Source organism: Balaenoptera borealis, assembly GCF_965194805.1.
Source record: "Balaenoptera borealis genome assembly, chromosome: 1".
Taxonomy (NCBI): Eukaryota; Metazoa; Chordata; class Mammalia; order Artiodactyla; family Balaenopteridae; genus Balaenoptera; species Balaenoptera borealis.
In genome coordinates, this window is record NC_138860.1 from 164959043 (window position 1) to 164975467 (window position 16425).

At 48.7% G+C, this 16425-nt stretch overlaps 2 protein-coding genes and 1 long non-coding RNA gene across 10 annotated transcripts in view; 2 read left to right on the forward strand and 1 right to left on the reverse strand.

Moving 5' to 3' along the window:
* OSCP1 (organic solute carrier partner 1) overlaps window positions 1–2794 on the forward strand; it is a 32865-nt gene extending 30071 nt beyond the window's left edge. For all 6 annotated transcript variants that reach the window (XM_082363436.1, XM_082363438.1, XM_082363441.1 and 3 more), the window contains 3 exons: window positions 38–177; window positions 1099–1162; window positions 1403–2794. In XM_082363436.1, coding sequence (XP_082219562.1) covers window positions 38–177; window positions 1099–1162; window positions 1403–1519 — 321 coding nt within the window. In that variant the 3' untranslated portion in view covers window positions 1520–2794. The remainder of the gene's footprint in view (window positions 1–37; window positions 178–1098; window positions 1163–1402) is intronic.
* LOC309614893 overlaps window positions 1–11356 on the reverse strand; it is a 31056-nt gene extending 19700 nt beyond the window's left edge. For both annotated transcript variants that reach the window (XR_014236454.1, XR_014236455.1), the window contains exon 1: window positions 3960–11356. This is a non-coding gene — a long non-coding RNA (uncharacterized lncRNA). The remainder of the gene's footprint in view (window positions 1–3959) is intronic.
* A 142-nt stretch (window positions 11357–11498) lies between these two features.
* LSM10 (LSM10, U7 small nuclear RNA associated) lies at window positions 11499–14027 on the forward strand. 2 transcript variants are annotated; one of them, XM_082363690.1, is made up of 3 exons: window positions 11499–11796; window positions 12927–13062; window positions 13280–14027. In XM_082363690.1, exon 3 carries the CDS (start codon window positions 13304–13306, stop codon window positions 13673–13675), a length of 372 nt encoding a protein of 123 aa, XP_082219816.1. In that variant the 5' UTR covers window positions 11499–11796; window positions 12927–13062; window positions 13280–13303; the 3' UTR covers window positions 13676–14027. The 2 variants fall into 2 exon arrangements, with proteins under 2 accessions (XP_082219816.1, XP_082219815.1); XM_082363689.1 differs by lacking the exon at window positions 12927–13062.
* The last annotated feature ends 2398 nt before the right edge of the window (window positions 14028–16425 follow it).

The following is a 16425-nucleotide window of genomic DNA, read 5'->3' on the forward strand; positions in this document are numbered from 1 at the left end:
CTTCATGTGGCTAAAAATCATGAAACTGTTCCTGCAGGAAAGCATTGCTCCAAACCCTCTTGCTAAAGAAGAGCTGAATCTCTTGGCCAGGCTGATAGGAGGCATGGAGATTAAGAAACCCAGTGGCCCTGAGCCAGGATTCCGGTTGAATCTCTTCACCACTGATGAAGAGGAAGAGTACGTTTTCAGCCTGTTTCTTTAGAGACCTATATAAAAACCCTAAGTGTGATAAGAACCGAAAAAGGACTGTTATAAACCAATGACACTTATAAACACAGATGTAAAGATCACAAATGAAATACCAGCAAACTCAATAACCTAGTTAAAGAAGAATCCACCAGTACTAAATAGCCTGAATTTTGTGGATTCATTCAAAAAAATAGTTCTAATGTTTCATTTGGCAAAGCACAACTCAATGAGAGAATTGGAAGTCAAGATAATCATGTTAACAAAAGACTGTTAAGAAACCAGAAGGAGGTCGGAGCATGATATCTTTGGGATCAGTCTCCCCCAGAACCAATAGTGGTGGCAATTCACTGAGACTGACACAGCACTTCACAGTTTACAGAGCACCTCTGCCTTCATTATCTCATGTGATGCTCCTCGCAGCTAAATATTTGGGATGGGGGTTGCCTTCTATTCCCCTCCCCACTGAAGTGGCAGGTACTGTGGTACGTGTGGGGACCCACAGATGGAGCGGAAAACCTGGGACCTGTCCTCAGGCACTCCCAGTGTCATAGGAGCATGAACACGTGCACAAGTCACTCGAGCGCCAAGTCATAAACACTCCAGTGGAGGACATGGCGACTGACTTTGTACCCGCGGATTGAAGGAGTTGGCAACTGAGCTGGGTCTTGGAGTTTGCCAAGCAGAGGAAGGGGGAAAACGTTCTTGGCAGTAGTATGTGCAAAGGCACAGAGACATAAAAGGACTTCTTGGAGTTTAGGGTGCACTGGTTGGGGACAGGGTAGAAAGTTGAATGGAAAGGGCAGAAGGTGAGGCAGAAAAAATAGGTTGCCAAATTATCAAGGGCCAGTTTGCCACACTAGCAGGGAGAAAACCCTAACCTTTGACCCATTTCTCTACCGTCTTGTACAGACAGGCAGCGCTAACCAGGCCAGAAGAGTTATCCTATGAAGTTATCAACATCCAAGCTACTCAGGTGTGTGCAGGGGATTACACAAGTCAAATCTTATTACCCTCCTCATCTTATAATAACACTGAACTTCAAAGGCCCTCCCTTCTCCTCTCTAATCGGCACGTAATGTAGTCCCTATTCTGACAAACAGGTGAGGAACTGAAATGCATCACAGTGGTGGGAAAATTAACTACCAACTGCACAAAGAGGCCATGGTGCCCACACATCCTCCTCATTCCCTTCCACCTCTCATTTCTCTCACAGGACCAGCAGACGAACGAAGAGCTGGCTCGGATCATGGGGGAGTTTGAGATCTTGGACCAGCCAAGGCGGAGTGCCAGCAAGGGCGATGATTTGCTTGCCATGATGGATGAGTTATAGCTGTGCTGACCAGGCACGCCCCTCCCCCTACAGAGAGGCTGCTTGATGAGGACCCCGGGGGATGCCCCAGGGAGCCAAACGATGCTGCTAGTTTTCTACTAAGGGAAGCCCTTCCTTACCTCTTGTTCCTGTTTATGTCCTAACGAACTGTGCGGGTCTCCCTCAGGGAGCACAGTCTCTGGAAGGCACACACATATTCATATTTTCAGCAAAATATATTCTGGCTTTTAAATTGGACCTTTCCCATGTTCTTGCTAGTTTTATGGCAATCAAAGCATCTGGAGCCACAGGTTCAAGCCTGAGAGTCAGTAAGAGGGTGCTCCTGTTGCCGTTTTCATTACAGCTTTGCTCAGGGGACCTACTGCTCACAGATGCCTGTGAATCATCACAAAACTTCAGCGCTTTCTGGGATGTATTCTGCCTTGTGAGTTTGACGTAAGTGGAAAAGGCAGTTGCCTCAAACAGTCGGGGCCCAGTTTATACAGCCCTCCTCTCCCTGGCACGCTGGGAACTGTCACCTCAGAGGCAGAGGAAGCAAGGCCGTGACAGGGAATCCTCAGGCAGGCCCCGCGCAGAGCGTGTGGGTGTCTGTGGTTCTCCGCACATCTCTCTATCCATATGTAGTGTGGGCTTATCCCATATGGAAATGTGTACCAAGGAAACAGTTTGCTTTTTAAGAATGATACGTCCTCCTTACCCCCAGAGTCTTCCTCTGCCACTTAGTGTTCTTGCCTTCTAAAGACACCCAGCATGATGTGCCATGACATCTGTCTCCTCTGCTTCGCCATTAGTGGCCAAGCAGAGCCTTAAGTTGGATGTACGGGAGGTGCACATGGTGTACCACTTTCCCTTCCGTGCACCAGATGAGTGACTTCCCTTGGCAGGATGCCAAGTCTAATTGGGATCCATGAGAACTATCTCAGGCCAGGGCTGCCCAATTGGTTCAGGAAGGGGGGTCAGCCCTCCACCTCATAGTCATCCCGAATTGAGTAACTGGCGGGCCCAGGATCAGCCAATATCCAGAGGTCAAGGTACACTCAATTCCTTGGAAGCAATATCCAGAACGGCAGAGGGTAGGAGAGAAACTGAGCTGAGCTGATCATTGCCTGAGATTGAGCCAGCCACCAGGACCACTCAGGACCCTTGCACCCTAGCCAGAGTTGAGGCGAACATATTTCTGGAATGCAAGGGTGCCTGTCCTTTAGCTTACCCAAGGCATAGGGTTTGGATACAGAAGGGTAAATCACCCAATAAAGTTGCTTCCTACCCATGAAAGTGACTCTTTCTTACCCACCAAAGCCCCCAAAAGGTCCGCTGAGGAGGAGAAGCACACCGTGCTGTGTAAACTTCTTCTTACAGGCTCACAAAGTGCCTTCTGTTTTAGTCTCTTTTAAGCAATCTGGCCACCAGTTGGGGTGGCCTGACCGGATGACAAGTGAAGGGGAAGCCTCTGTCCTAGGTCTGGCTGCCACCGCACTGCCACAAACCTGAACTCCACTGTCTGCTCCGAGCTTGTCCTGGGGCCTTGGAGGTGCGCCACGGGCTGCTGAGAAGCCGCCTCCTCCCTCCACCTATCCCAGAGCCGCGCTGATGATTTCCAACCTATCTGTTCTCTCAGTGAATAAACAAGATACAGATCTCTGGTAAGGCAGCCTGGTGACGAGGCAGTCTTTGCGTTTCATGTCTCTAGACTTGCACAAATGTTGAGAAAAACAAGTTTATTTGCATGGTGGTTCAGGGTACCCAAAGAAAGCAGGGGAGTCGGGAGGGAGCAAAGGAAAAAGAAGGCAAGGATTACTCTGGCAAGAATGTGGACTGAGTACTGACAAGGCATCATTGTTCATTTAACACCAGGCCACGGGGTCTGAGGGTGTCATACAACAGTGCCCAGTGTGCTCCAAGGGAAGGCACACCGTGGTCCCCATCCCTTCCCCAAATTCACCACGGCATCTTAGGCAGTTACCCTCACTGAGCCTCAGTTCTCTCATCTGTAAGAAAGGAAAAGAACTAGTTCACTGACTCAAAGCCAGCTTGCCCCAGCTAAGTTGCCGAGTTTACAGATTCTTAGGCCCTGCCCCAGGTGGGGTCTGAGAACTGGAATTTTACCCACGCCGCACTCCCCCGCCCCACTCCATGCTTTGGGAGTATATCTGCTCTCTTTCAGCAATTCTGTGACTTACGTCTTCTCAACTAAGTTTTAAACTGTCCTGCTCTTGTCCTTATCATAGTGTTGGAAGGCCCTGTAGAACATGCAAGGCAAAGCTCTAGAAAAGCCTTCTGAACAGAAGTACTTTAATGGCTCCCAGAAGAAAGATGTAATAAAAATTGAGAGTGAAGGGGAAGAAAAAAAGGAGGAAATGTATTTAGCCCTTAGTTCTAGGATGAAAGTCATCCCATGCAGTCCACATAAGTATGTAACAATTTTAAAAGATAAACTCACTTTTTTCCTTAGATCCAGATCCTGGTAGGCGAGAAACAAATCCAAGCATCATAACCAGATCCTGGAGATCCCCAAGTCTGAACAGGATCAGATTCCCTCATCCTCTTCCACCTGGTTTGTCACTCTGGTTTACATCCATGGAGACCAACTCAAGCCACAGGAAACCACAGAAAGACAAATGCAAATTTTAGGGGGGGAAAAAAAAAATATATATATATATATATATATAAATATATATATATTTGCATAATATCGAATTGTAAAGACCCAAATTAAAATCCAAAAACTGATACACTGTTTACCTCCCCCTTCCTCCCTTTGAATTATGCCCTGGAAAACTCCTCTTCAGCTGCCAAATTCCTGGACAGCTGGCACAGAGGGAGTGAAAAGAAGTGTTTTCAAGGGACTGGGCTGGAGAACCCTCTTCACAGTTGAATCTTCCCTGCCCAGTTTCATGATCCAACGTGAAGTAAATTCTCAGATCATAGCCACCTCTTTCCAGATGAGAATGTCAAGATGCGTTCCAAGGGCCGATGGAGATTATTCTGGATTACTTGATCCCCTTAACACCCCCCACCACCCCACATACACACCCTGTGTTCTTTTTGTTTCTGGCCAGTCACTCCTCTGATGTCAAAAATAACATTACTTTCTCTGTTAGTTCCCAGAACCACAGGAAACCCCAGCTGCATTAGGCTTAGCGAGGCCACACCACTAGGTGTGGCCCTTTTTTTTTTCCAATTTCATTATGAAGTTGAAGGACCTGCCAGGGTGGGTCATTAACACTAGTCCCGTATCCTGGAAGAAAAATAAGAGGAAAAAAATAAAAGTGACTTCTTGAAAGTCACAGAGGGCTTCCCTGGTGGCACAGTGGTTAAGAATCCGCCTGCCAATGCAGGGGACACGGGTTCGAGCCCTGGTCCGGGAAGATCCCACATGCCTGGAAGCAACTAGGCCCGTGCGCCATAACTACTGAGCCTGTGCTCTAGAGCCCATGAGCCACAACTACTGAAGCCTGCGTGCCTGGAGCCCGTGCTCCACAACAAGAGAAGCCACGACAATGAGAAGCCTGTGCACCACAACAAAGAGTAGCCCCTGCTCACCACAACTAGAGAAAGCCCACACGCAGCCAAAAATAAATAAATAAAATAAACAAATTAAAAAAAAAAAAGAAAGTCACAGAGACAGCTGAAATTACAACAAAGGAAGTTGTTTAAATTCCCATCTCTTACATAATTCATCCAAAACCACTGTCTATAAACTTCATATATTGTTTCTCTTTATTTTAGGGTTACTTGATACATACAACTTTAAAACGCACAAAGGATAAAATAAGTATTATAAAGAAAGCTTTATAGAGCTGGGGGCAGACCCAAGACTCCTAAATCCTAGATGTGCACATTGGCTTCAGATCACTCCACCCTCCTGCTCTTTATAAAATTCCCCAGGGGCTGACTTTTTTTTCAGGTATTCAAAGGGAAGGTCAAGGATGCTTGACTTGGGTTTTCTGGATATCCAGAAGGCCTCTCAGCTTCCATTACAACTGAGAAGATAATACCCGTGTCAGATGCCCTCCCTCGCCTCTCCTCTCTACCTCACCACATCTTTTATCTCTTTTTCCCTACCCAGACCCCTTTCTGCACCTCAGAAGTTCACCGGGGACTTCCCTGGTGGTGCGGTGGTTAAGAATCCACCTGCCACTGCAGGGGATACAGGTTCCATCCCTGGTCCGGGAAGATCCCACATGCCTCTGACCAACTAAGCCTGTGTGCCACAGTTACTGAGCCTGCGCGCTAGAGCCCACGAGCCACAACTACTGAGCCCGCGAGCCACAACTACTGAAGCCCATGTGCCTAGAGCCTGTGCTCCGCAACAAAAGAAGCCACTGCGATGAGAAGCCTGCGCACCGCAAAGAAGAGTAGCCCCCGCTCGCTGCAACTAGAGAAAGCCCGCGCGCAGCAACGAAGACCCAACGCAGTCAAAAATTAATTAATTAATTAACTAATTAAATGTTTTTAAAAGTGCACCAAGTGGCAGCTGGGGAGCTCCTCGGTCCAACCCGCTCCCACGCAGCACGGCCTCTGCTCCTCCAGGGCCTCCTCAGCTCACTCACCAGCTCTAAGGGCTTCCGAGCCGCCTCGCCTTCCTCCCTCCTGCTCCCCATATAGCTCCTGTCACTACACAGGTAGGTCCCTTCTCAAGTCTCCAGGCCTCAACTCTGCTGGACCCCACCACCTTCTCTGCTCCCCATTCTCCGTGGCCCTGCTCAAGACCCTTTTCTTCCTAAAACTCTCTCACCCTTGTCCTTGGGGGCTCCAATCCTACTAATTTCTTTTCTTTCCCCCACCCCACCAAACACGCCAGGCCCACTTGCAGGATCTTAGTTCCCTGACCAGGGATCGAACCCGTGCCCCCTGCACTGGAAGTGCGGAGTCTTAATCACTGGACCACCAGGAAAGTCCCAAATCCTACTGATTTCTGACCACACTTCCCCTCTCTCCCTCGGTGGCTTCTGATTGAGGATGGCCGTCTGATGCAGGCATTAACGTAGCCGTTTCTAAGTCTGTCAGAATGGCCAGGGCAACTGCTGGAGGATCCTTATTTCATCCCTGGCGTTTTCCCCCACCCCCATCCTCACTCTCACCTCATCTCTCTCTCACACTCCATTTCTCACCCTCACCCTATCCATTACCCTCACCCCAGCGCTCTTGCCCCAGTGCTGACCAAATGTTTTATGTGCCCTGCAGTGCTTAGTTTGCATTCTTCTGCAAATTGTTTTGCATCCCTTTTTTCAGAGAGGCCATTATTTTCAACCAGTACTATTAACTCACAAATCTCTGTATCCGCCCCCCCTCACCTGGACTGCAGACTCACTTTCCCTGAGATGCTCCATCACCCTAAGCTTAGTGTCTAACACTGACGTCATTTTTATTTATTCAGGACATTTATTTCACTTTTGAAAGGCATGAAGAAACTTCTTAAATATAATACAAAATAAGACAGTTCTCCATAGAAAAGAACCAGAAGTGATGGGTAGAAGTTACCCAAAACCTCTCAACAATGGAGTAAAACAGCTGGCACAGGAGTGAGTTGCTGGTCACTGGAGTCTCGGGCAGTGGTTACGGGAGGATCTGTGGGGGGGTGGAGTGGGGATGTGGACCCTGGGTGGTAAGTTGGAGCAGGTGACCTGGGAATCACCCTAACTCTCAGGATTCTGTGATTCTCTGACAACTGGATACAGAACCACAACAGAGCTCATCTAAAGGGAACAGGGAAATTCAAGGCTCTTGAAGTCAATTCAAGTGGACCCTTGTCTGGGTTTCAGGTTGCAAAAAAACCTGGAACTAATTCTGGCTACTTAGGTAGAGAAGGACTCTACTGAAAGGGCTTCAGGCAACTCACAGTTGTCAGGAAGACTGAAGGACCATGGGAAATGGCCAGGAACCGAGGAAGGGAAGGCAGCATAGGAAAGCACTCCAGCACCAGCAGCACCCCCAAGAATGAGGCACTGGATGACACAGACACCAGGATGGAGCCTAAACAGTTCCTGCTGGTTCGTGTCACTTGCTCCAGATTTAGAATCTGATAATGCCTGAGTTTATGTCACAAGCCCATGCCATACCTGACAAGGCCTTTAAATCATCTGGAGTGGGAAGCAGAACCTCACCTCCCACTGAAATTCATAGAATGTCAGATTTCCCCAAATGGGAAAGGAGTTCGGTGTCTGAGTAGCCAAAAAAGGAGATACCCTCCACAGGCATGACCCCCCAACCCTCTTATTCCTATCAATGGACCACCTCTCTGGATACCCAGTGTTAAAATTTCAGTCATTGATTCCCCCTCTGCAAACCACACTCCAGATTTAATCAGCCCCCAAGGATTCTGATTAGCTCTCTTCAGAGTCTTTAACACTCATCCCTTCTTTCCACCCCACTGCCACTAATTCATTCAGATCCCCATCACCTTCTCACCACATTCATAAAACCAGTCCCTCCTGCAACTGCTGTTTGTAGGGTGAAGCATTTGGGCCTCCTAGGACCTTCTCCCTGTCTCAACACCCAAGAGACGAGCAGGAGAAGCAAGATTTACGTAATAACTATGGTGAATCTGCATGCAACAAGCAAACATATACTAAGCAATACGCTATCAGCATCACTCCCAATTGGGGTAATCAGGGAAGACTTCAGAAAGGTACAGCAATGGACCCAGCCTTTGAAGGAGGGATTGGACTTAACATCTATAGATAAAAAGAGAAGATCCCAGGCAGATGGAGCAGTATAGCAAAGGCAGAGACAAGAGTGCAGGGCTTGTCTGGGGGTTGCTGAGTCTGACTAGAAAGGAGGGCAGCAGGTCTCCAATTGTAGTGTACACTGCTAGATGTGCAGATCCCCGGGCTCCACTCCTGAGTCTGTAGGTGTGGGGTTGGGTTTAACAAGCATTCCAGATAACTTTAAGGCAACTGGTTCCCAGACCACACTTTAAGAAACACTGGTTGGAGAGTTTGGGTAGAGAACCTGAAGGAGATTCAGCTGGAAGGTAAGTTGGAATCAAATCAATGTCAGCACTGGAAACTTTCTTCTGCTAGTGAACTGATTATTTTCTTCACAGGTAAATAAGATCATAACTGTACTTTGAATCTGTTCGCAAAGGATCATGGGACACAAAGACCAGTAAGATGGCTTTTATAAGGAATTAGATGAGAAAAAGAGGGTCTCAACTAGAATGGTGGCAGTCAGAATAAAAAGGCAAGTGAAGGCTGGGAGACAAATTCCATAGAATCTTCAGAGTTCACTGACTGTGACAGGTGTGGGTGAATCCAGAAATGATAGAAGTTGTCAAGCTTATTCAAGGTGCCCACTTGGGTAGTTGAAAAATGGTGGTAGCAACCACAGAAATAGAAAAATTCAGAGTAGCAATTCATTTGGGAAAGACTTGATGAACTTGTCCTATAGACACGCTGAGTTCCAAGTACCAGTGACACATGTGAGAATAAGCAACGGACAGTTGGGAAATGGAGGTCTTCTGTGGAGTAGTCTGGGCTAGAGATGTAGACAAGAAATTCAGCATATAGTAGTAGGTGGCAAAGAGATACTCGACCAAGAAGATAGCTGGGCCCGGAATACAGCCCCAGAAAAAGCACACATGTTTAGGGAGCAGAATGAAGTGGGGTTAAAAAAAGAGAGATGGAGAAGAAACAATCAGAGAAATGGGTGAAACCAAGTGATACAAAGCCCCAGGGGGAAAAAAAATTACCAAGGAGGACGATGGTCAATATGGTCAATCACTGAGAAGGATCATGGAAGTAAGGACTAAGAAAGAGATAGAGGTTCTCTTAAGAACAAGGAAATCATTAGTAACCTTCTTCAGAGAAGTTAATGGGAGTAGAACTCAAAATACTCGAGAAGAAGCCAGATTACAGTGAGTTGAGTGAGTAGGTGAAAGCCTTCAGGACAGAGCAGCAGTTCTCAAACTTTCAGTCTCAGGACACTTTTGTACTCTTAAAAATTATTGAAGGGACTTCCGTGGTGGTGCAGTGGTTAAGAATCTGCCTGCAAATGCAGGGGACACGGGTTCGAGCCCTGTTCCAGGAAGATCCCACATGCCGCAGAGCAGTTAGGCCCGTGCGCCACAACTGCTGAGGCTGTGCTCTAGAGCCCATGAGCCACAACTACTGAGCCCACGTGCCACAACTACTGAAGCCCGTGCGCCTAGAGCCCGTGCTCTGCAAGAAGAGAAGCCCGCAATGAGAAGCCCACGCACCACAACGAAGAGTAGCCCCCGCTCGCTGCAACTAGAGAAAGCCCACACGCAGCAACGGAGACCCAACGCAACCAAAAATAAATAAATAAATTTATAAAAAAAAATTATTGAAAACCCCCAAACGTGTTTGTTTATGTGGGGGATATATATATGTGTGTGTGTGTGTATGTGTATGTGTATATATATATATATATATATATATATGGCAATCACATATATATGAAATTAAAATTTTAATATTAATTCTCTTTTAAATAACAACAGACCCATTAACATATTTTTATTTAAAAATAACTATATTTTCCAAAAGAAAAAATATGGTGAGAAGAGTGACACTGCTTTATAGTTTTGCAAATCTCTTTAATGTCTATCACAACAGAAGGATATTGGATTCTCATATCTGCTTCTGCATTCAGCCCATTGTGCTATGTTGTTTTGGCTGAAGTGCATGAAGAAAATCCAGTCTCACACAGAAATGAGGTTGGAAAAGGGACTGCAACTGGAGAACCACTGATATAGAGGCCTCTCCTGAGAAGTTCTACTGTGGAAGGTAGGAAAACAAGAATAGCATGCATGGAGGAGAAAGACAATTTCAATTTTTAGGATAAGAAGAGACCAGCTGTGATGACTGGTAAAAAGAGAAGGCTCCTGGGGAAGGTGGAAACCAGTGAATGAGAGGATAAAGGAATGACACAAGCCTAACTGTTATTGAGCTTCTCCTGTGTGCCAGGTGCTTTCACAGATTAATGAAGGTCACTCAAACCTTAAAACAATTCTCTGAGTTAGTCATTATGTTTTGTTTTTTTCTAATGAAACTGAGGCTGAAGGAAGATAAGCAGCTTTTCCAAGGCTATACAGAATGACCTTTTAAACTGTAAATTAGATCCTGTCACTCTCCTTTGATGGCCTATTGTTGCACTTCCAGTAACAGATAAGGAAACCTGAGGCACAAAGAGGATAATTAACTTGTCTAAAGTCACACAGTTAACAAGGGGCAGATTTAAACCCAGGCACAGCCTCCAGAGCCTGCACTCCTAATCCAGAAATCCAAACGCCTTACCTTGGCTTGCAAAATCCTAAATACCCTGGCTGTTGTTGCCTTCCTCTCCGACTTCTTCTCACACTACTCTTCCCAGTCTTACTGGCTTTTCCGTTTTTCCAAATTGTCAGGCTCATTTGCACCAGGTCCTTTGCACAAACTGTTCCCTCTAATTGCAATGCTCTTCTCCTAGTGTTCACAAGCTTGGCTTCATGTAATCCATCTCAACTCAGATGTCAAATGTCACCTTCTCAGGACATCCCTGACCGTCCAATAACAGGTCACCCAGTCACTATAACATCGACCCGTTTTAATTCTCTGAAGAAATTTTATCATAATTTTCTTTTTCTCATAGGCGACTCCTCCGCCTCCCCCCCACCCCCAGTAGATTTAAGGGTCGGGTCATCAGATCACGGAGCTTGTCTCCTTGGTCACCCCTACGACCAGCGCCTGGGAAAGTGTCCGAAACACGGTGAAGGTTCAATGAATACAGCCGGCCCTCCGTATCCGCGAATGAGGAACCCTCCTATGCGACGCCACTTCATAGAAGGGACTTGAGCAGCCCTGGTTTCGGTATTCGCGGGGGTTCTGGAACTAACTGCCCCACGGAGGAGGGACGACCGGATTCGCTGAACGGAAGCATGACTCCAAAATAGGAGAGAAGCCAATGACGTAGGCCGCGGCTGCAGGAGCGCGAGTCACGCACCCGCGAGGCCTTCTGGGGATTGTAGTTCTGGGCCTGCCGCGGGGTCGTGGGCCCTGCGCGCTGCCGCGCTCTCGATAGTCCGGGAGGGCAGAGCGGCCCCTCGGTTGCCATGGCTTCTCACTTCGGCCGCGGGAGAGGAGCAGGCCGGCTAGGCGCTCGCTAGTTTCGGCGGCGACGCGCAGCGGGACAGCGGAAGGAACACGCGCGGTGTGTCCGGGAGCCAGGGGCGGAACGCTGGGGAGCCAGGAGCCGCGGAGGCGGAGGGAGCGGGGCCAGCGTTTTCCTCCCGATTGCTGAGCGTAGCTCCTCACCCAAGCCCACTCCCACGCTCTGTGAGTAAAGGGTGATCACCATCCCCCTTTTAGGGATTGGCTAACAGGCTTGAAGAAGCCAAGTGGCTTGCTCGAGGTCGCCCTCCTAGGAAGTGGCCGAGCCCGTCCTCGAGACCAGACCTGCCTCTTTGCAGTCAGTGTGCTGCCCCAAACCCTTGCTTGGGCGCGTACTCCTGGTGAAGCCTGGGTGGGGTCGTTAGAGTCGGCCGGCCCAGCTCCTAGCCTCTTGTCAGTGGTATGGGTAGCTTGCCACACTTAATGCCACCCTGCACAGCCCTGTCGGTATCCTGAGTGAGGTCTTAAGGAAAGAAAAGAAAGTTCCACCAACTTGCACTCAGGGTCTGAAAATGGGGGATAGATAAGACAAAGTTACATTAATACAGCATCAGGGCATAATCGAAAGCAAAGGAAAATACATTCAGTGTGGTGAGAGCTTGTTAGCCTCATTTAGCCTACGGTTTAATAGACGTGGAAACAGGTTCAGAGACATTAAGTAACTGTCCTACGTTTACAGAGTGTGGGTGGAGTGGGGAGTCGAACCTCCATTTCTCTACCTTCAAAACGTATGTGCTGTATATGCTACCATTTCTTTTTTTCAAGCAATTATCTAAATTTCTGGTTACATGGTGGCAGCATCCTGTAGACCAGTCGTTCTCAGTGCGCCCCAGGCCGGTAACATCAGCATCAACTGAGAATATTTTAGAAGTGCCCAAGCTTGGGCCCCACCTCAGACCGACTGAGTTAGAAACTGAAAGGGGGGCCCAGCAATCTGTGTTTTAACACGTTCTCCAGGTGATTCTGATGCAGGCGATTGTTTGAGAACTGGTGGTTCACCTAGGGGTCACGTTAAAATGCATATTCTCTAAGTAGTTCTGGGGAAAGCCTGGAGATTCTGCATTTCTAACAGGTGCCTGGCTGATACTGAAACTGCTGGTTCACAGATCGTACTTTGAGTAGCAAGGGTGTAAACTACACTTTAGAGCAGTGGTTCTCAAACTCGGATGCACATTGGAATTACCTGGGGAGCTTTTAAAAAATAGGATACCTGGGCCCCACCCCTGACCAAATGAATCAGAACCTCTGGGGTGTGGCAGCCAGGTAAAAACTCAGCGGATGATTCTAACATACAGTGAGGGTTCAGAACCACTGGTGTGGGGTTTGGAGTCAGGCAGCGATGGATTTGAATCCCAGCACCTCCGCTTATCACCTGTGTGACCTTGGGCAAGTGACTTAACCTCTCCCGGCCATATTTTCATCATTTATAAAGTGAGTATAAGTGATCCTTGGCTTGCAAGGTGTTGTGAGGATTCTATGAGATGTGTACATGAAGCACCTAAGGGTGCTCCGTAGACACAGAAATTGGGGAGGTGGGCAGACTTGGGGATGTCTGGGCTGGGGATTTTGTGCTAAAAAACCTGGTGGAGGTGACTTAGCAACCGCACCCGCTAGCCTGCCACAGCTCCCCTCTGTGTGCCCCTCCCAGAGCGAGCAGCCGCAGTGTGGAAGAATGGCAGTGAGCCACTCAGTGAAGGAGCGGACCATCTCCGAGAACAGCCTGATCATCCTGCTGCAGGGCCTCCAGGGCCAGGTCACCACCGTGGACCTGCGGGATGAGAGCATGGCCCGCGGACGCATAGACAACGTTGATGCTTTCATGAACATCCGCCTGGCCCAGGTCACCTACACGGACCGTTGGGGGCATCAGGTCGAGCTGGATGACCTCTTTGTGACAGGCCGGAATGTCCGTTACGTCCACATCCCCGATGATGTGAACATCACCGCGACCATCGAGCAGCAGCTGCAGGTCATCCATCGGGTGCGCAACTTTGGCGGCAAGGGGAAAGGCCGGCGGGAATTTCCCTCCAAAAACTATAAGTGAGCCTGTCCCCTCAGCCAGCCCTGGTCCCCACTCAGGTTCCTCCAGAGTTCTACTGAGCCAAAGCCTGCTCTCCCTCCCCGCCCAGAACCTGGGAAGGGAGCAGGGCCAGCCCAGAAGCTGGTGTCTGACAGACATCACCTGTCACAGCTGCCTTTCACAGGGTCCCACCTCCCAGACTCACCCTGGGACCCAGAATTCTAGTTATCTGTCTGTGGCCTTGGGGTAGATGACAGTCCCCCCTTTGGATCATTATTTATCTGAATCTCTGATTTACTGGTTTAGGGAATGTGTCAAATAGTTTTCAACCCTCTCCCAGTGAGGATTATTAAATGTGCTTGGCCTGAGCATCCCATTTCTCTTGTAATTGTGGTTTTTTTCTCACAAAACTAAACGGGATGCGAACAAGTCTGTGCCTCATGCTTTCCCCTCCACGCTGGGCTCCCTGTCGGTCCTGTGTCGTAGGGTGCTGGGTCGCAAGCGTGGCTGCACGTTGGAATCACCTATCTCACCCTCACCTATTTGGATTTACTTGGTATGAGGTGTGGCCTGGGCAGTGGGAGTTTTTTAAGTTTCCCAGGTGATACGAATATGCAGCAAAGTTGGAGAATGTAGGAGAGGCCTTCAGGCTGGTCAGGGGGAAAGCGGCTCTTCTGTTCCGATTCCCTGTTGAAGAGGTTGTTAGTCTCATTGCTCTTTCCTGAGGTGGAGAGGCTGGAGTAATCCAGGGCCCTCCCCTCAAGTGTGGGAGCTCATCCCACAGCAAGAAATCAGGCTCCGATTCTGAGAGTCATTGGGTCCTCAGGGAAGAAGGCGTTCTCAGGGTTAGAACCCCAGCCTTTGTTGTAGCTGCCTTGCAGCCGTACCAGCCCTGCCACCATCTCAGTAAAAGCTGCTCTGTCCTATGGAACCAGAGAGTTTGTCTTCATCAAACAAACGTCCACAGAGCAGCTGCCATGTGCCAGGCCTTCTGCTGAGCACACATTGTCCAGTAAGCTTTGGTCCCTTCTGGAGAGGGGCTTAGAATCTAGCAGAGGAGGTAATCATTTCCTGAGGGAGACTGGAGAGGAGTGTTCATTCGGGTGCTGGCAGCCCACGGTCACTGCATTCACATTCTAGCCCAGTCTGTCCAAGTGTTGTCCCTGGACCACCTCGTCAGAACCAACTGAGATGTGTCTAGAAGAGCCACCTTCCTGGCTCCCCAGATTTGAAACAGAACCTGGAACCCGAGAATCTGCATTATCAACACCCACCCACCCACCATGAATCTTCTGCCTATTGTATTTACTTCATTGCCCAGAGGCCCCAGAAGGCACTTAGACTCTGCCCTTTGCCTTCCGGAGAGAACACTGGGTCCTAGCAGGGAGAAAACCACTTCTCTGAGTTTCCAGGCCCCTTTGACAGCTAGAGTTAAGGGGAGCAGCACAAGAAGAAGACAGCTGGTAAGAGAAACCAGAGGGCAGGCACAGAAAGGGGTTCCTCACTGTGGAAATGTCCATGTTCTCAAAGCCAGTGGGGAGAGAGCCACCCCTTCCAGTACGATGAACCGGAGGGAAGTCTGCACGCAGCCTCCCTTGCAGACATTTCCCACGTGTCTGCAGATGCCCCCAAACTTGAGGAGGTCTCATGCTGGGAGTCTGGCCTAAGGATGGAGGAGAGGTCTAGGTCTGAGGCTTTTAAATGGTGTGCTTTTACATGGGGAGCAGAGCAAGGAAGAGACCCCAGGCCAGGGAGCAAAGAGGTAGGGCTAGCACGGGTTGCTGGGAAGAGGGGCTCTGGACATGTTCCATAAGCGTTGTGCACAGATGCCAGCGGGTCTGTATGGTTCTGAGGCAAGGCGCTGGGAGGACAGGTGGGAGGGAGGGAACCAGGGTCCACTGAGACACACTCATGCCGAGTCCCTGGGGTAGAGCACAGCTAAGTGTTCAAGCCCCAAGGTTATGGGTCTTGGCATCTGGTCCTGGATTGCTGGGAAAGGCTGGCGGGGGCCCAGGTGTAGGGGTGGAGGGAGCTCAGTGCCCGCCAAGCTATGGCAAGCCACGGGTCATTCATTCCACAAGTAATCTGAGTCACAGTGCTAGCTACTGAGGGAACATCAAGAGAGACAGGGGTCCTGCTCTCAGGGAGCTGATGTTCTGGAGGGGGAGACTAACAAAAGTAAACATATAGGCATCATGAAGGAAATAAACAGGGCCCTTTGAGAGAAAATAGGTGGTTTTATTTCAGAAAGTGTGGACTGAAGAAGTTAAACTGAGAAGGGGGGGTGGGATGAATTGGGAGATTGGGATTGACATATATACACTACAATGTATAAAATAGATAACTAATGAGAACCTACTGTATAGCACAGGGAACTCTACTCAGTGCTCTGTGGTGACCTAAATAGGAAGGAAATCCAAAAAAGAGGGGATATATGTATACATATAGCTGATTGACTTTGGTATACAGCAGAAACTAACACAACATTGTAAAGCAACTATACTCCAATAAAAATTAATAAAAAGAGAAAGAAAGAAGAAAAACAAAATACTGAGAAGGAGCCTACCATTTAAAGAGCCAAGGGAAGGCAGAGGAAATCACCAGTGCAAAGGTCCCGAGGTGAGAAAGCTTGGGGGTTGGGGCAATAACAGAATACCCTTGTGACTGTTGACAGAGGGGAGGGAGGCAGGAGAAATGGGAAGGGGGTGAGGCAAATGATACAGGGCCTTGTGGATAAGGAGTATAGCTGGTTCCAATTTCAGGTGTGTAATATA

Coding starts and splice junctions, on each gene's coding strand:
- LSM10 (XM_082363690.1), top strand. CDS start 13,304: ATGGCAGTGAGCCACTCAGTGAAGGAGCGGACCATCTCCGAGAACAGC.